This window comes from Heterodontus francisci, chromosome 18 (assembly GCF_036365525.1).
Source record: "Heterodontus francisci isolate sHetFra1 chromosome 18, sHetFra1.hap1, whole genome shotgun sequence".
In the NCBI taxonomy this organism is placed as follows: Eukaryota; Metazoa; Chordata; class Chondrichthyes; order Heterodontiformes; family Heterodontidae; genus Heterodontus; species Heterodontus francisci.
The window spans coordinates 56,686,942-56,707,405 of NC_090388.1; the positions used below are offsets into that span (position 1 = coordinate 56,686,942).

Genomic DNA, 20,464 nt, shown 5'->3' on the forward strand with positions numbered 1-20,464 from the left:
CTGTACTGGAGAGGGTGCAGAGGAGATTCACCAGGATGTTGCCTGGGCTGGAGCATTTCAGCTATGAAGAGAGACTGGATAGGCTAGGGTTGTTTTCCTTGGAGCAGAGAAGGCTGAGGGGGGGGACCTGATTGAGGTATATAAAATTATGAGGGGCATAGATAGGAAGCAACCTTTTCCCTTAGCAGAGGAGTCAATAACCAGGGGCATAGATTTAAGCAAAGGGGCAGGAGGTTTAGAGGGGATTTGAGGAAAAAATTTTCACCAGAGGGTGGTTGGAATCTGGAACACACTGCCTGAATGGGTGGTAGAGGCAGGAACCCTCACAACATTTTAGTAGTATTTAGATGAGCACTTGAAATGCCACAGCATACAAGGCTACGGGCCAAATGCTGGAAAATGGGATTAGAATAGATAGGTGCTTGATGGCTGGCACAGACACGATGGGCTGAAGGGCCTGTTTCTGGGCTGTATGACTCTATGACTCTATTCCTTTGCTGCAACAGGATTAGTCTCCTACCACATGCCACTCCAAAATACATTTCTCTCCCCAGTAAGCAGAACACAAAGTCAGGGACTTCAAAAACACCAGGTACTTTTCAAACTCTTCCTATTCTATTTATTTTTTCTGAATCAACTGATCTCAAATAGAAACAACAGCTGAAAATTGTAGGCAACTTGGAAAAATAATGTGTCTGCAGTTGCCCAAGCTGTTAGCTACAGTTAAATAAATTGTTGTACAATAGTTTTATTGTAATTCATTAAATCTTCATAGTTTGTGCGCTGGGTGCTTGATGCCTCTCAAAACTGTTAAAATCCTTAAACATCAAATTGAGAACCTAATCAAAAATGATTTTGTTTGGCGACCTGGACCCATTAGCCAAAAATTAATTAATTGGCAGATCTGGTTTTCATTAAAGTTCTTCTGAAAATGACATTGTTTCCAATTGTTTTATTTCTTTTTGAGTATTTATTTCATTACATTTGGGTATCTGGAGTTTTTTTCCTCTGTTTAGAATTACTTTAATCTACTTAAGATTTAGCTTCAATTAGAAAGTTAGCTTTCATGATTCAATCAAGAAATTTTTCAGAACAATTAAACCCTCAGTGAATATACTGATTGGGTGAGCAGATATGCACAGTAACCAGTTAGCCTGACATCAGTAGTAGGGAAAATGTCAGAATCTATTCTAAAGGATGTGATAAATGGACACCTGGATAATAATGATCTAATTGGGCATAGTCAACATGGATTTATGAATGGGAAATCATGTTTGACGAACCGGTCAGAGTTTTTTTTGAGGATGTTACCAGCAGAATTGATAAAGGGAAGTCAGTGGACGTAGTATACTTGGATTTTCAGAAGGCTTTTGATAAAGTCCCCAAGAGGTTGGTTTGCAAATTAAAGCACATGGGATAAGAGATAATATACTGCCATGGATTAAGGATTGGTTAACAGGCAAAAAACAGAGAGTAGGAATAAACGGGTCATTCTCGTGCTGGCAGGCTGTGACTAGTGCGGTACCACAAGGATCAGTACTTGGGCCTCAGCTGTTCACAATATATATCAATGATTTGGATGTGGGGACCAAATGTAATATTTCCCAGTTCGCAGATGTTACAAAACTAGGTGGGAATGTCTGTTGTGAGGAAGATGCAAAGTGGCTTGAAGGGGATTTGGACTTAGTGAGTGGGCAAGAACGTGGCAGATGGAATATAATGTGGAAAAATGTGAAGTTATCCATTTTGGTTGGAGGACCAGATGTGCAGAGTATTTCTTAAATGGTAAGAGATTAGAAAGTGTAGATGTACAAAGGGACCTGGGTGCCCTCATCATTAAGTCACTGAAAGTTAACATGCAGGTGCAGCAAGCAATTAAGAAGGCTAATGGTATGTTAACTTTTATCACAAGAGGATGTGAGTACAGGAGCAGTGAAGTCTTGCTTCAATTGTATAGAACCTTGGTGAGACCGCACCTCGAGTCCCGTGTGCAGTTTGGTCCCCTTACCTTAGGAAGGATATGACTGCCATAGAGGGAGTGCAATGAAGGTTCACCAGGCTTGTTCCTGGGGTGTTCGGACTGTCCTATGAAAGGAGATTGGGGAAACTGGACCTGTATTATCTAGAGTTTCGAAGAATGAGAGGTGATCTCATTAAAACCTACAAAATACTTAAAAGAGATAGACAGGGTAGATGCAGCTAAGATGTCCCCTGTTTTGTTTTTATTCATTCATGGCATGTGGGCATCGCTGGCTAGGTCAGCATTTATTGCCCATCCCTAACTGCCCTTGAGAAGGTGGTGGTGAGCTGCCTTCTTGAATCCTGTAGTCCATATGGGGTAGGTACACCCACAATGCTGTTAGGGAGTTCCAGGATTTTGACCCAGCGACAGTGAAGGAACGGGGATATAGTTCCAAGTCAGGATGGTGTGAGACTTGGAAGGGAACTTGCAGGTGGTGGCGTTGCCATGCATTTGCTGCCCTTGTCCTTCTAGTTGGTAGACGTCGTGGGTTTGGAAGGTGCTGTCTAAGGAGCTTTGGTGCGTTGCTGCAGTGCATCTTGTAGATGGTACACACTGCTGCCACTGTGCGTCGGTGGTAGAGGGAATGTTTGTGGATGGGGTGCCAATCAAGCGGGTTGTTTTGTCCTGGATGGTGTCAAGTTTCTTGAGTGTTGTTGGAGCTGCACCCATCCAGGCAAGTGGAGAGTATTCCATCACACTCCTGACTTGTGCCTTGTAGATGGTGGACAAGCTTTGGGGAGTCAGGATGTGAGTTAATTGCCGCAGGATTCCTAGCCTCTGACCTGCGCTCTTGTAGCTACGGAATTTATATGGCTACTCCAGTTCAGTTTCTGGTCAATGGTAGCCCCTAGGATGTTGATAGTGGGGGTTTCAGCGATCGTAACGCCACTGAACGTCAAGGGGAGATGGTTAGATTCTCTCTTGTTGGAGATGGTCAGTGCCTGGCACTTGTGTGATGCGAATATTACTTGCCACTTATCAGCCCAAGCCTGGATATTGCACAAGTCTTGTTGCATTTCTACACGGACTGCTTCAGTATCTGAGAAGTTGCGAATGGTGCTGAACATTGTGCAATCAGCAGCGAACATCCCCACTTCTGACCTTATGATTGAAGGAAGGTCATTGATGAAGTAGCTAAAGACGCTTGGGCCGAGGACACTACCCTGAGGAACTCCTGCAGTGATGTCCTGGAGCTCAGATGATTGACCTCCAACAACCACAAACATCTTCCTTTGCGTTAGGTATGACTCCAACCACTGGAGAGTTTTCCCCGATTCCAATTGACTTCAGTTTTGCTGGGGCTCCTTGATGTCAAGGGCAGTCACTCTCACCTCACCAGGGACCCGGGTTCGATTCCGGGTACTGCCTGTGTGCAGTTTGCAAGTTCTCCCTGTGTCTGCGTGGGTTTTCTCCGGGTGCTCCGGTTTCCTCCCACAAGCCAAAAGACTTGCAGGTTGATAGGTAAATTGGCCATTATAAATCGTCACTAGTATAGGTAGGTGGTAGGGAAATATAGGGACAGGTGGGGATGTTTGGTAGGAATATGGGATTAGTGTAGGATTAGTATAAATGGGTGGTTGATATTCGGCACAGACTCGGTGGGCCGAAGGGCCTGTTTCAGTGCTGTATCTCTAATCTAATCTAACCTCTTGAGTTCAGCTCTTTTGTCCATGTTTGAACCAAGGCTGTAATGAGGTCAGGAGCTGAGTGGCCCTGGCGGAACCCCAACTGAGCGTCACTGAGCAGGTTATTGCTAAGCAAGTGCCGCTTGATGGCACTGTTGATGACACCTTCCATCACTTTACTGATGATTGAGAGTAGGCTGATGAGGCAGTAATTGATCGGGTTGGATTTGTCCTGTTTTTTTTGTACAGGACATACCTGGGCAATTTTCCACATTGCAAGGTAGATGCCAGTGTTGTAGCTGTACTGGAACAGTTTGGCTAGGGGCACAGCAGGCTCTGGAGCACTGGTCTTTAGTACTATTGCCGGAATATTGTCAGGGCCCATAGCCTTTGCAGTATCCAGTGCCTTCAGTCATTTCTTCCTACTTGTGAGTGAATTGAATTGGCTGAAGTCTGGCATCTGTGATGCTGGGGATAACAGAAGGAGGCCGAGATGGATCATCAAATCGGCACTTCTGGCTGAAGATTGTTGCAAATGTTTCTGCCTTATCTGTCGCACTGATGTGCTGGGCTCCCCCATCATTGAGGATGGCGATATTTGTGGAGCCACCTCCTCCAGTTAGTTGTTTAATTGTCCACCACCATTCACAGCTGGATGTGGCAGGACCACAGAGCTTAGATCTGATCCGTTGGTTATGGGATTGCTTTGCTCTGTCTATCACATGCTGCTTACACAGTTTGGCACACAGATAGTCCTGTGTTGTAGCTTCACCTGATTGACACCTCATTTTGAGGTATGCCTGGTGCTGCTCCTGGCATGCCCTCCTGCACTCTTCATTGAACCAGTGTTGGTCTCCTGGCTTGATGGCAATGGTAGAGTGAGGGATATGCTGGGCCATGAGGTTACAGATTGTGGTTGAGTACAATTCTGCTGCTGCTGATTGCCCACAGTGCCTCATGGATACCCAGTTTTGCATTGCTAGATCTGTTCGATATCTATCCCATTTAGCACGGTGGCAGTGCCACACAACACGATGGAGGGTATCCTCAATGTGAAGGTGGGACTTCGTCTCCACAAGGACTGTGCAGTGGTCACTCCTACAAATACTGTCATGGACAGATAATTCTGCGGCAGGCAGATTGGTGAGGACAAGGTCAAGTATGTTTTTCCCTCATTTGTTCCCTCAACACCTGCCGCACACCCAGTCTAGCAGCTATGTCCTTTGGGACTCAGCCAGCTCGGTCAGTAGTGGTGCTACCGAGCCACTCTTGATAATGCACATTGAAGTCCCCCACCCAGAGTACATTCTGTGCCCTTGCCACCCTCAGTGCTTCCTCCAAATGTTGTTCAACATGGAGGAGAACTGACTCATCAGCTGAGGGAGGGCGGTAGGTGGTAATCAGCAGGAGGTTTCCTTGTCCATGTTTGACCTAATGCCATGAGACTTCATGGGGTCCAGAGTCGATGTTGAGAATTCCCAGGGCAACTCCCTCCCGACTGTATACCACTGTGCCACCACCTCTGGTGGGTCTGTCCTGCCGGTGGGACAGGACATACCCGGGGATGGTGATGGCAGTGTCTGGGACATTGTCTGTCAGGTATGATTCCATGAGTATGACTATGTCAGGCTGTTGCTTGACTAGTCTGTGGGACAGCTCTCCCAACTTTGGCACAAGCCCCCAGATGTTAGTAAGGAGGACTTTGCAGGGTCTACAGGGCTGGGTTTGCCGTTGTTGTTTCCAGTGCCTAGGTCGATGCCGGGTGGTCCATCCGTTTTCATTCTTTTTAATTGACTTTGCAGCGGTTAGATACAATTGAGTGGCTTGCTCGGCCATTTCAGAGGGCATGTAAGAGTCAACCACATTGCTGTGGGTCTGGAGTCGCATGTAGGCCAGACCAGGTAAGGACAGCAGATTTCCTTCCCGAATGGACATTAGTGAACCAGATGGATTTTTACAACAATTGACAATGGTTTCATGGCCATCATTAGACTAGCTTTTTAATTTCAGATTTATTAATTGTATTCAAATTCCACCTTCTACTGTGGTGGGATTTGAACCCACGTCCCCAGAGCAATACCCTGGGTCTCCAGGTTACTAGTCCAGTGACAGTATCACTACGCCACTGCCTCCCCTCAGGGAGTCTAGAACCAGGGGACACAATTTCAAAATAAGGGGGAAGCCACTTAGGACAGAGGTGAGGAGAAATTTCTTTATTCGGAGGGTTGTGGAAGCTCAGTCATTGAGTATGTTTAAAGCAGAGATTGACAGATTTCTAAATATGAATGACATAAAGGGATATGGGGATAGTGTGGGAAAAAGTCATTGAAGTGGATGATCAGTCATGATCGTATTGAATGGCGGGGCAGGCCCAATGAACTGAATGGCCTACTCCTGCTCCTATGTTCCTATGTTACATGTGCAAAGGACTGCAAGCAAACTAACTGTTTTTCATCTGAGAAGCGGAACACTTTAAAAATTACTTATAACACTAAATAGTGAATATTAGGATGGTGCTGCTCAACAAGTTAAAACAAAATGGAAGAAAAGCAAAACTAAAATGCTGAATTTCACATTATGTTGTGTGTTTTGGTATTGATAGTACAGTAATAAGCCTATCCCTGATGCTCAAGTTGCTTTATGAGTCAGACTGCTTTCTGTACTACATTGCAGGAGCTCAGCATTTCCAATAACAGCAGGTACAGGGATGAAAGAAATATTATGCTATATTTTGTATTGGGCCATTTCCTATGTGAAGGACAATATATAAATGCAAGTTATTGCAAAATCATACAAGAAGCCTGCATTAACTTACATCATAGGGAGAAAAAACATATAAAACCCAAATAAATATTAATACATAGGCCAGGCAATGACTGTCTTCAACAAAAGGTCTAGCTATCTCCCCTTGAGATTCAAGGTCATTACCATTGTTCAACATCCACCAAATATCCTGGGGGTCACCAATGGCCAGAAAATTAACTAGACCAACCACAAATACTGTAGCTACAAGGGCAGGTCAGACAGAGGCTGGGCATTCTGCAGCAAGCAACTCGCCTCCCAGCTCCCCAAAGCCTGCCCACCATCTATAAGGCACAAATCAGGTGGGTGATGGAATCCTCTCCACTTGCTCATGAGTGCAGCTCTAACACCACAAGAAGCTTGACACCATCCAGGACAAGGCAGCCTTTTTGATTGACACCTCATCCACCACCCTGAACATTCACTCCCTCCACCAATGCTCCATGTCTGCAGTGTGCACCATCTACAGGATGCACTGCAGCAATTGGCCAAGACTTGAACAGCATCCTCCCCCGCCCCCCCAAAAAAACCCACCTCTACCGCCTAGAAGGACAAGGGCAGCAGGCACATGGGACCACCACCACCTCCAAGTCACACACCATTCGGACTTGGAAACAGATCACATTGCTGGGTCAAACCCCTGGAACTCCTTAGCTAACAGCAAGGAGCACCTTCACCACACAGACCATATAGTTCAAAAGGACAGCTCAGCACCTGCTCAAGGGCAATTAGGGAAGGGCAATAAATGCTTACATCCATGATTAATAAAAAAACTGCAGAAGCCCCCTCCCTACACCAATCATTTCTACTTAAATGTGACAGCCATTGTACTGACAATGCAGACAGAATTAGCATCTGGAAGAATATTCCTTTTTAAAATAAGCAGTGTCACTAAGAATGTTTATGAATTGATGCATTCCTTATTAACCTAATTCTTCAAATCATCTCATCCCATAAAGAAATCACAAGATTACTTTATCCTCAGAAAAATCAGTGTGTGCGGGATTTCTACTTGATATACTCCAAACATCACAGCACAGGGGTGGGGGAGGAGGAAAGGAGGGAGGGTGGGGATGAGATGATGGAATTGATTAAAAAAAACAAAGCTATGTATCTGTAAAATCAAGGATCCGGTATGCTTCTTTTTCCTCCAAAAATATACTTTATTCATAAAAATCTGTGAAAAATGCATTACAAAACTGACATTCCAAAAAGTGCAATGGAAATCAGTTTTCTTCGATACAGAAGTTGCCTCACAACCCTTCCATTCTACTTGCCATGTACATTTTACAGCAAACCCATATTTGGTGTATACAGCCTGAGGGGTTTCCATGAGTCCTGCCCCTCAGTTCACTTTGGTGGGAGGACCTTACACACCATTGAGCCTTTGCAGCGCCTGCCCCCAACTTTACTGTGTCCCTCAGCACATAGTCCTGGACCTTGGAATGTGCCAGTCTGCAACACTCAGTCGTGGACAATTCTTTACGCTGGAAGACCAGCAGGTTTCGGGCAGACCAAAGAGCGTCTTTCACCGAATTGATGGTCCTCCAGCAGCAGTTGATGTTTATCTCAGTGTGTGTCCCTGGGAACTGCCCATAGAGCACAGACTCCTGTGTTACAGAGCTGCTTGGGATGAACCTCAACAAAACCCACTGCATCTATTTCCAGACCTGCTTTGCAAAGACACATTCTAGAAGGAGGTGGGCAACTGTCTCTTCCCCACCGAAGCCACCTCGAGGGCAGCGTGTGGAGGGGGCGAGACTCCAGGCATGCAGGAAGGATCTGACGGGGAGGGCCCTTCTCACCACCAGCCAAGCTACATCTTGGTGCTTGTTTGAAAGTTCTGGTGATGAGGCATTCCGCCAAATGACTTTGGCTGTCTGCTCGGGGAACCATCCGATAGGATTCACCATCTCCTTTGCCCCTAGGGCCTCGAGGACATTCCGTGCAGACCACTGCCTGATGGATTGGTGGTCAGAGGTGGTTTCCCGCAGAAACTTTCCCACGAAGGATAGGTGGTACGGCACGGTCCAACTGGATGGAGCGTTCCGCGGCAATGTGACCAGAACCATCCTTCTCAACACTGGGGACAGATAGAACCTCAGCACATAGTGACACTTGGTGCTTACGTACTGGGGCTCTACGCACAGCTTGATGCAGCCACACACAAAGGTGGTCATCAGGATGAGGACGACGTTCAGTACATTTTTCCCACCTTTATACAGAGGTTTGAACATAGTGTCCCTCCGGACTCCGTCCATTTTGGATCTCCAGATAAAGCGGAAAATGGCTTGGGTGACCGCCAGAGCACAGGAGTGGGGTATAGGCCAGACCTGCGGCACATACAGCAACGTGAGCGCCTCGCACCTGATGCCCAGGTTCTTACCCACAAGGGAGAGAGATCGCAGCTCCCACATGCTCAGTTTATTATGTACCCTGGCTACTTGCTCCTTCCAGGTTTTGGCACACGCCCCGACCCTTCCGAACCATATTCCCAGCACCTTCAGGTAGTCTGACCTGACGGTGAAGGGGACAAAGGATCGGTCGGCCCAGTTCCCAAAGAACTCTTGCCGTGGTTAACTTAGGCTCCCGAAGCCAGTTCGAACTAGTCGCAGATGCTCATCAGTCTGCGAAGGGACAGCAGATCTGAGCAGAAGACAGCGACGTCGTCCATGTACAGGGAGGTTTTTACCGGAGTGCCTCCGCTGCCTGGGATTGTCACCCCTCTTATGCCCGCATCCTTCCTAATGGACTCGGCAAAAGGCTCGGTACAGCAAACAAACAAGACAGGGGAGAGAGGACAGCCCTGTCTGACTCCAGATTGGATCCGGAAACTTTCTGATTCCCACCCATTGACTGAGACTGCATTACTGATGTTTGTGTAGAGCAGTTTGATCCAATTGCAAATTCCCTCCCCAAACCCCATTTTGGACAGCACATCCATCATGTAGGTGTGCGATATCCTGTCAAAAACCTTTTCCTGGTCCAAGCTGATGAGGCAGGTGTCCACCCTCCTGTCCCGCACTTAAGCAATCATATCCCTGAGTAGCGCAAGACGATCAGAGCCTGTCGGGTACAGTGCACGTCTGGTCAGGGTGAATCACCAACTCCAGAGCAGACTTGACCCGATTGGCGATGACTTTGGACAGAATCTTGTAGTCAACATTAAGCAGGGAGCTGGGCCGCCAATTTCTGATTTCCGCCCTCTCCCCCTTCCGCTTGTAAATGAGGGTGAAGATGCCCTTCCTCATGGATTCTGACATGCTGCCGGCCAGAAGCATTGTTCTTGTATACTTCCTGCAGGTCTGGGCCGACCCAGTCCTACAGAGCCGAATACAACTCAACCGGTAAGCCGTTGCTTCCAGGGGTTTTACTCGTCTCGAAGGACCTGACGACGATTGTCAGCTCATCCAGAGTTAGAGGTTTGTCCAGTCTCTCCCTCATGCTAAGACCTCCGTGATAGACGAAAGGAAGGACTGGGAAGCTGTGCTGTCCGTGGGCTTCACGTTGTACAGCCCAGCATAAAAGGATTTGCTGATCCTTAGTACGTAGGACTGCAAAGACATTACCGAGCCATCCTCTTCCTTCAGGCTGCTGATCACAGAGCTCTCTCCGTGTACCTTTTGGAAGAAGTAACGCAAGCACATCTCATCCTGCTCAACGGAACAGACTTTGGACCGGAAGATGATCTTGCAGGCCTCCGTGGCAAACAGCGAGGCCTGTTGGCTCTTCACCTCTTGGAGAACCTCCTTGACCTCGACCCCCATCGACTGCAACCGGAGCAGATTTTGCATTGTTTTCTGGAGTCGGGACAGTTCCCACTCTCTCGCCCTCTGAACACCTTTGAAGATGAAGAATCTCTTGATGTTCTCCTTGATCGCCTCCCACCAGTGCATCGGAGACTCAAAGAGGGGTTTCATGGTTCTCCAACCTTTGTAATCCCTTTTGAGTTCCTCAACGTTCTCTGGGGTTAGCAGTGTAGCATTGAGCCTCCAAGTCCCCCTGTCAACTCGCTGGTCATCCTGAAAGTGACAGTCGGCCAGTAAGAGGCAGTGGTCAGAGAAGTACACTGGCTTGACGTCGGTGGATCTGACCGTGAAAGCACGGGACACAAACAGGAAGTCAATCCTGGAACGGGCAGACCCATCCAGTCTTGACCAGGTGTATCTACGCTGCGCTCCATCTGCAGGGTTGAAGATGTCGTGCAGCTTGGCATCTTTTACTGTTTCCATCAGGAATCTGGACGTAGCGTCCAGTTTGCTGTCATCCCTGCCGGATCATCCAAGCTGCATTAATGATGCAGTTGAAGTCACCACCTCGAATGACCGGTCTGGATGTTGCCAGTAGCAGTGGGAGCTGCTGGAGGACCGTCAGTCGCTGGCTGCATTGAGCTGGGGTGTACACACTGATCAACCGGAGTGGAGCATTGTTGTACATTACATCTGCTTTGAGGATGCAGCCGCCTACCACCTCCTTAACTTCGGAGATGATGAGGTTGCCTCCCTGCAGCAGAATACCCAGGCCGGAGGAACGGGAATCATTACCTCTTGACCAGAAGGACCACCATTGCGACCATTGTCTGTAGGTGTGGTATTCCACGTAACAGGTCTGCTTTGACCTTGATGAGGTAGTCCAAGGTTGAAACACATTGCGTAGTGGATTTAATGCTACGCACGTTACTCTAAGCAATCTTTATACCCATTTTAAAGTTGGTTATTGCTTCCCACAACAGTTGTCCTTGCTAGTCCCAGTCCTTGGGTCTGTTCCTGCATACCCATTGTGTACGCAGCAGTTTCACATTCGTTGGGCTCAGAAACCCCTCCTGGTTTCTCATGGGGGTTTGTTCTGCTGGGGTGACATCCCGGCGGTGGGGGGGGGCGTTCTTGAAGGCAAGGCTTGGGCTGTCTTCTGCTGTTGGTGTCTTTCCCCTCTGTTCCTCCTCAAAGACATCACTGCTCCAGGCTTCCCAGAGCTGGAGTGCACCAGACGCTTTGCTCTCGGTGTCTCAGAGCTGGAGTGCACTGGGTCCACCACAGCTTCCAGCACCCTGGAGCTGGAGGGCTTTATTTTCCAGCTCCTTCGAGTTCTGCCGCTTCTTTTGCAGTGCCGTCGTTCTGGCCCTTCCTCGTCCAATGAGGAGGAGCTGTAGTCTGTCCCAGATGGTAGCCTCATCTTGCCACCGGTTTGAGTGGTGGCCCGTTCCTTTTCTGGAGGTTTTTTCTTTGTGGTTTTCCTTTGTACCACTTGCCACTGACCAGTTTGTCCATCTGCTGCCTCCTCCTCCATTGATTCTGTCTGTAGAGGAGGGGTTTCCAAGCACGCGGTAAGTGTTAGGTAGCTGGTTGCGGCTGCCTCCCCTTTCTTCTCCTTCTCAGGTACACTTTCCTCGCTGCGGAGAAGGTTGTTTGCCTCCTTCCCAGCACCAGACGCATTCACCGTTCCTTCTCCCAACCTTTCCTTGCACCTTGCCGCCTGAGCATAACTGAGGCAGCGTTTGGGACAGGTTTTGTAGAGGTGGTCTGCCTCACCACACAGGTTGCAGCACCTACTCTGTTTACAGTCCTTGGTCTGATGGCCTTCCTTCTTGCAGACGACTGTGCTGCAGTTAGCTGCCATGTGACCAGATTTGCCACAGGCGCGACAAACTCTGGGCTGCCCCGCATAGACGAAGAAGCCTCGACTTCCCCCGATAGCGAAGCTGGATGGAGGATGGATGATGGCTCCGTTGGCATTGACCTTCAAGGTCACCTCGACCTGCCGCTTGCTGGTCCAAATCCCAAATGGGTCCTTGACATCAGTGCTGCTGCCGGCCACCTCGACTTACCTGACGATGAAGGCGAGTACATCCACAACAGGAACATGGGGGTTTTAGAGGTGAATTGTCACCACCCGGTCACGGTGCGACGGCAGCGTGAAGAGTGGCTCCATTGTGAGGATCGAAAGCGGCGCCTGGTTTCCCCTCTCCTTGAACACCTTCAGGAACTTGATGCATCCTGCCACGTTCTTGAACGTCACATCGAAATATTCACTGCTGGGGAAGTCCTGCAGGCAGAAGATGTCTGCAGCTTGGAATCCACAGCAATCAATAAGGATTTTCTTAAAGAAGGCACGGTTAACAGGTGCAGCTCCTTCCTTATCCTTCACCATCACCCGAACAGTGTTATGCACTCCCTGAAGCTCTAATATTGGTCACAGCCATTTTACTCAAAAATGACCTCGAACAGGATCAAAGGCCACTGATCATGGGTTTTTTTAAACCAGCCAGGTATGCCTTTTAGGAGCTTTCTCAACTTGCCCTGCCACCTTCAAAGACTTCTGTACGTACACTCCCAGGCCTCTCTGTCCCTGCATCCCCTTTAATTTATATTGCATCTCTTCATTATTCCTACAAAAATGAATCACTTCACATTTCTCCGTGTTAAATTTCATGTGCCATGTGTCTACCCATGTTACCTATCTATTCATGTCTTCCCCAAGTCTGTTCCTACTATCCATCTCACTGTTTACTACATTTCCAAGTTTTGTTTCATCTGCAAGCTTTGAAAGTATGCCCGAGATACCCAAGTCCAGGTCATTAATATATAATCAAAGAGAGCAATATTCCAAAAGCCAACCCCTAATGGACATCACTGCACACTTCCCTCCAGTCTGATAAACAACCATTCAACACTACTGTAGGAATGGGCTTTTGATGTAATAAATTGTTAATTTTAAAATTAAAACCCAAGATATGTTCATTACTAATTTGATTCTGTTAAATTCTGACCACATGCATTGATATAGCTCATCAAGAAAATGTTTTAATTCTCAACGATATGAGTGTTGCTTCTGAGAAAATACCAACCATGGAAAGAATTTTACAAAAATTGCAGGTGTTGTCAGAAATCTGAGAAAAAGTATGAACCAGGATCTCAAATCGCACAACAGGCCCAATGCACAGAAATGGCAGAACGTTTAACCAGTGGAGAAAAAAGCTGTTGTGCGCGCAGCAGGGATGTCGTAACTCGGAAATGGGATTCTCCCTTTGTTAAATTCTCTCCAAAGAACATTGCATTATGTGATTTATTTTCTCCCTCCAGTCAAGCATATGAGTTGCTGCTTCTTTGCTGGAGGTAAAGAGGATGCCAAAAATGTAGAAAGAATGTGTTGTTATTCAGCATCTAAATTCCAAATTGTGTGGCGCCTGCACCAAATTGCACCACAAACCCACTATATCACCCGATGGTTCATGAAGTCACCTATCTATACTTATTCCAAGCTACTTCCTGCAATTTATCTTGAAATTATTATTGGCAGATACACAAAGATACAAGAAGATATACTACAGATTAATATAACATCCATAGCCTGGCATTACTTTAACCTTTCTTATAAGCTTCAGAAAAATGTATTGGGTACCATCATTTTACATAACTGTTTTGGCATTACATTCCAAACGTTACAGCACATAGTGGCTTTAGATTATCAAAACATTACCTATTATAAGGATTTATTCAGTACACATCTTCATATCGACCACCAGTTCGTCAATTCATGACATGCAAAGCTTTTTTTTTGAAAAGGTCAAAACCAAGCAGCGCTTCTTTCTGCATATCCATTCTGCAATAAGACATCTTTCTTCCACCTACATCTCTATCCAGCTTCTGCCAAAATACTAATCTATGCCTTCATCACCTTGAAGCTCGGTGTTCTACATAATCCTGATCATCCACCATCCTTCAAATTCTAACTTATTTAAAATGCAACAGCCTGTGTCTTCAACCAGAGAGTCAGGTGCCCCTATGACCACTCATCTTTTCTGAGCTCCAGCACGCCAGCAAATTGACTTGAAGACACACATTTTCACCTTCAAATCCTCCAAGGTCTTACCCTACACTTCTTTAGTTACCTCTGCCAGCTATATAACAAGACACATCCTCCACTCTGCTGACTGGCTTACTCAGTATAACCTACTCTTTCAGCCACCACATTCCTGCCCTCTGGAACTTTCTTCATGGTTTCAAAAGCTTCCTCAAAACCCATCGTGAATTTTGTCTCCTCTGTTCATCTTTCTGTACAGTGAGGAGCATTATAAGTTGGTTCCATTCTTTCCAGTATTACATTACTAAGGGCCAATATTATAACAATTCACAAACCTAGTGTTAATCTAACAGCTAATGGGGTATTCTTCAATTCTCAGCACCAGAGAGCAGTCAGCTTTTTTCTTACTTATAAAATTCTTTTTGAAAGCATATGAATTTAGTAGCAATAGGGTAAAGATCTGATGAATATACCATTGTCATTCCTCGAGTTTCACAGGTTTTGACACAGCCTTAGACAACTAGAGTGTGATACAGAAAGATGCCAACAGCGTGGGTTCAATCCCATACCGGCTGTGGTAGTTCATGAAGGTCTGCCTCCTCACCTTACCCCAAGTTTGAGGAGTGGTGACCCTCAAGCTATACATCACCAACTGTCTCTCTCTAATGGAGAGAGATGTCTATGGTCCTCTGGGACTATGGCTGCAACAACATGTGAATGTAATGGTGTTTTGATGGCTATTTTATGAGAATGCATAGGGGTGAGGGAAGGAGAGGGGGGAAATACTAGCTTGTTTTACTTGCTCTTTGGTATACTTCTCCAACTTTTCTGCCTCTAGGCTTTAAAATTCTAAAAATCATGATCACACTATGAATTTTTCATTGTTCAACTTTCATTTCTGTACGCAGCTTTATTAGATCAGAAAATGTCAATTAAAAAGACAAATATTCAAGACATAAAATTACTCATTTTGAAAACTTTCTTTGCTGAGTTATAAACTATTGGGCTCCCCATCAGCTTGGCAATTTTATCCAGTCAACAGTTGAGCCATAAAAAATCAGGAAGGCTTCCAACTGACATGCTGAGTTAAATTATCTAAGTAATCAAAGCACTGCTCCCAGTGCCCCTACATGAGGAAGTGGAAAATGGGGTAGATTCTGTTCCAGAATTCAACATAGCAACCACTGTTGGAAATAGACCTGTGGACAGAGACCAGGTGGGACCAGAATTAAGCTCAGCTGTGATTCCCTGTAGTCAAACAGTCTAGGCTCACAAGTGATCAGAAGGCAAGAGGTATCCACAGAATTGCACCCCAGCAAGGAGTGAATGTCTTCTGGTGTGGAGGTGACAGAATTGGCAAGAGAAGAAATAAAATACATACATTTAACAAACATCCAAACATATGTCCTCTTTGTCCATAGTTTACTGACCAATTTCACAACAAGCATTCAGGACCCTCTGATCGAGCTAGTGCTGGTGTGTTTGGCCAACAGTGATTTAAAAGTTAATTAAAAAACTGTTACACATGAGTTACACAACCAGAGCCAAACTTTGTCAACCACCCATGACAGCTGTCATAAACTTTATCAATTAGGTGTAGATCTACAAATGATTGAATGAATTCAAGAGTAAATTATGTTACTTTTTTTTAAAAAAAAGAGAATTCCAGGATGTTGACCCATTAGATTTCCTTTGTAGTATGTGATTTAAAGACCTTCAGGCTACAGAGAGGAGGGAACATAAATTAAAGATTGTTAGGGAACTGAACATTTAAAAATTTTACCAATATTGGTTAGTCTTTTTTAAACCAGAAATGGGAAAATTATAATTATGAATAATTTAAAATTTAACAAAATGAACTGTTAACTACTAATTGCAAATTGCAGTCAACATGTTACAAGATCTAATCTGATATTACTGAAGAATGCCCTGTAAATATTTCAATGTCATTTTACGAACACTTGCTCCCTAACGATTATACCATTACCTGATCAGAAACTAATTACAGTAACTTAAAAATTATAGCTCTTTTAAAAGACACATAACTGCTATTTCACAGAAGTGTCCAATGTACACCTTAAATGATGGAAAGGAACAAAACCAAATCTACAATCTAACTATGGAGTTCAGACAAATCACTCAATCTTCATTCTTGTGGTTTATGACATCACCTGAAACCTTCAATCAAGATGCCAGCTGTACAATCACAGTCAAATTTCCATTATTATCTGCACATTGCATGTATTTATTTGGCAACTGATGATTGATTTTATGAGAATGACAAGTTCCGAGCATAGGCAATTAAACTTATAATCCCCAGAAAGTGAAGCACATTGCATCTTTCATTGGAAAAAGCGCGATATGGCTCCCATTTTTCTTAAATGGGAAGAAATAAACTTCCCTTGTGTGGCCACCTGAAAAGCATACAGGTTGTGTCCGCGCCAACCACAACTGGCATTTCACTCTCGTTACCCCCACTGCGTGTCAAAGCCTTGAATCCCCTCCTCTGGCTGCGATATTCAGACACCGACACCAATCCTCCACTTTCTCCAGGTGGGTGACAGTTGAGCTCGACGCGCGCTGCTACTTCTGCTCGGCACATACTCACCTGTCACTAACGCAATCTCCGTCAAATACGAAACCTTCACGTTTCAGTCGGTGTTTAATCTAAATATTTCGGACCCCAGTACCTCTCTCTCTCTAAGTACCAGTTTACACAGTCGCTTCCATTGACGCAAACCCTCCTCCAACCACCACGTCGATTTTTTTCCGGTGGCTTCTTTACCCAGCCCGCCCTGCGAGTCTCCCCACCCCGCCATCCGACCTCATTCCCGGCAGTCTCTGTGATGCAAGATTCCTCCCGTACCCAGTCCTTCCTCCCGGCGGTCTTAGCGACGCGAACCGCTTTTGAATGTCTGACTCGGCGGGGCTACGAGCAGAAAGAGAACTTTTTCTCGACAGGTTTTGCACCTTAACGTTTGGTATAACTCAGTTCCCGGGCTTGTTTAGTGGAAGTTACAGTGTTGTTTTTTTTTTTCTGTTTATGTGCATGAAGATGTCTGAAGCCAGGGATGAGCCGAGTCTCCGCTGCAGCTATCCCACCCCGACTGTGTGTTTTGGACAGGTTAGTGACACCAAGGTTAAACCTGCCTAATGCCCCAGGCACATGTTTTCTCAACTATCGGTGTTATATCCCAACTTGCAACTCTTGCCTTTTCCGATTAAAATAATCGGTGCTACTTCGCTGCAATGGGACGTCACTTACTTTAAAATTTGTCTGAGCGTCTTATCCTTACTCCTTGGTGAGGTTGTTGGGCGAGGGGGGATCTTTTAAATGTTAGCATATATATGTTAGCATCTATAATACAAATTATCTGAAAAACAACACTTTCTCTAAAACAAAACGTTTCAAGTTGCAATATGTGGCAACATTTAACAAGCTAGTCGATATTCTATGCTGTTACACTCTGGTTACAGACTGTGGACTTTTTACACATTTCATTATATGACGTCTTGCCTTCAACCACCCTGCTCTGGCAAACCGCTTTTCTCATAGAAGAAATAGAAAATAGAAGCAGGAGTAGGCCATCTGGCCCTTTGAGCCTGCTCCACTATTCATTATGATCATGGCTGATCATGCAACTCAGTAACCTGTTCCTGCTTTCTCCCCATATCCTTTGATCCCTTTAAACCTAAGAGCTATATCTAACTCCTTCTTGAAAACACATAATGTTTTGGCCTCAACTGCTTTCTGTGGTAGCGAATTCCACAGGTTCACCTCTCTGGGTGAAGAAATTTCTCCTCATCTCAGTCCTGAAAGGTTTACCCCATATCCTTAGACTATCACCCCTGATTCTGGACATCGGGAACATCCTTCCTGCATCTACCCTGTCAAGTCCTGTTAGAAGTTTATAGGTTTCTATGAGATCCCCCCCTTACTCTTCTGAATTTTAGCGAATATAATCCTATTCTCATCTCTAATGTTTTTATAAGTAATAAATGAAAGTGTTAAAAGATTTTTTTAAAAAGTAGTTTTAATGCCACAATTTTTTTCCTTCTAGGTTACTCATAACAGTGTTCAGGAGATTAATCTTTAATTCCTGAGACTGCAGGAGAATTCTAGAAGGTTGTTCCACATGGGAGTTAAGACATCGGTTTTACAACTCAAACAGGCTATTCCGAAGTGTAATCTTCAAATGAAGTGAGAGAGTGCAAGGATAGTGGGACCAAGGCACATAAACACAATTTTAGGCCCCATTTTAGTGACTTTTTATCCTTTTTATACAATACTTTTGAGTATGGTTAAATAGCAAAATGATAGGAATTTGAGTTTTTTTAAAGAGGAGTTTCTCTGTGGTAGGCTGTGTTGAGAGATGCAGAACTGGTGTGCTACAGCACCAAAACTGGTCATGAAGATGCAGTTACAGATTAACCAGTTTAGGTGATTTCCTTTTAAATGTGGACATTGGAATTTATAAAAACATGACCACTAGAAGTAAAGTTTTATAGACATGAAGTGTATGTAGTAAGATATATATAAACTCTGCAACACATATTCGCTTTTTTTTTGCAAGGGAATGTCTTATCCTTGGTCCTGGGAGGGTGTCTTGTAAATCTGAAGTGTTGGCAAATATCAGTGGTTCTCAGCTCGAGTCTGTGCACCCTTGGGGGGTCCGCAGAGTAATAGAGTCATAGAGTCGTGCAGCATAGAAACAGGCCCTTCGGCCCACCGCGTCCATGCCGACCATGATGCCTATCTATACTAATCCCACCTGCCTGCATTAATTCCATATCCCTCTATGCCTTGCTCATTCAAGTACCTGTCCAGATGCCTCTTAAATGTCGCTGCTGTTCCTGCCTCCACCACCTCCTCTGGCAGCTCATTCCAGATACCCACTATTCTTTGTGTGAAAAATTTACCCCTTTGATCCCCTTTAAACCTCCTCCCTCTCATCTTAAATCTATGCCCTCTCGTTTTAGTCACCTCTACCATGCGAAACAGACTCTGGCTATCTACCCTATTTGTGCCTCTCATAATTTTATATACCTCTGTCATCCATAGGTCTGTGACTCGGGGCTGGCCTTACAGGTGGCCCAGGGAGTCATGGTCAAGTGTGAGCAGTAGCTGGAGGCATACTTCTGCTTTTCTTCCTGGTCCCCCAGTGCTCTCTTCCTGTTCCTGTTTTCTCCATACTCTGCTCTCCCCATGCTCCTGCTCCCTCTCTGTTCTCTGCCCCTGCAGTGTTCCTGCTCTTTCTATACTCCCCTCGTGCTCGCTCCTTGCTGTGCTTCCCCAGTGCTCCTACTGTCCCTCTGCTTCCCTCGTGCTTTCTCCATGCTATATTCTCCTTTGGCTCCTGCTGTCTCCATGCTTCTACCAAGGATAAACAGACTGCAGTGAAAACCGGGCGCATGCATTTCACTGATATCTGTAGGTAAATACCTCTTTTCTTAAAATTATTAAAACACTCTTTACATGAACTGTTTTCATATGAGTATTGTTAGAAGGTTTTTGTTTTGTGGTTAAAAACTTAGAATTCTGTGTGTTTTTTAAAAAATAAAGGATTTTTCAGTGGACATTGACACTTGCAAATAGCTGAAATTTTTGGATGTTTGAAAGGAAGCTGATTTTGTATACAAGGACAGGAAAGCAGGCAATTTCAAGGAAACCAGCAAGGGGTTTGACCTCAGAGTAACTCTTTGAATGACAAAGGAGATGCTGTGTCTGGACATGTGACCTGTTTAGGAAGGTTTTGCTTTCACTTTGGACCCTTTAAAAAGCCAGTGAGTTAGACAAAGAGCAGGCATTTGAAATTGGATTTTTGACCTGCCTGGAGATCAGAGAGGAAGACCCAGAAAAAGTGTTGCCTTCCTCTGTAAAGGAATCCTGCATCTCTTGAAAAGAAACCCTGTACTTCAAAGGTGGCAGATTCCAATTGCCTTCTGTCTCTGAAGAATCTCTGCATCAAGTGTGGTTTCTGTTGCCTCCTGTATTTTAAAAAATACAGAAATCTGAAAAAATCTTCTGCTATCTTGCTGCTGTAAAACCTAAGACTTGTTGCTAATGTGAAGCCTGCTGCAGTTGAATTGCCTTGAACACCTACCCGTCACAGACTGTTCATCAACCTCGCCTGGAGAGACTTCGAGTGGCATCCAACTATTCGACTCTGACACCTTACCAAACTGAAGAACTTCCTACCAGAACGTGACAACC

General features: G+C 45.3%; 1 protein-coding gene across 3 annotated transcripts in view; it reads left to right on the forward strand.

The window, feature by feature from the left end:
- Window positions 1-17,128: 17,128 nt before the first annotated feature.
- Window positions 17,129-20,464, forward strand: part of rad52 (RAD52 homolog, DNA repair protein) — a 40,093-nt gene continuing 36,757 nt past the window's right edge. For 2 of the 3 annotated variants that reach the window (XM_068050779.1, XM_068050778.1), the window contains exon 1: window positions 17,143-17,374. In XM_068050779.1, the coding sequence (XP_067906880.1) occupies window positions 17,162-17,374 (213 nt within the window). In that variant the 5' untranslated portion in view covers window positions 17,143-17,161. Of the gene's footprint in view, window positions 17,375-20,464 lie in introns of all 3 variants that reach the window. The other variant, XM_068050780.1, reaches the window with a different exon arrangement.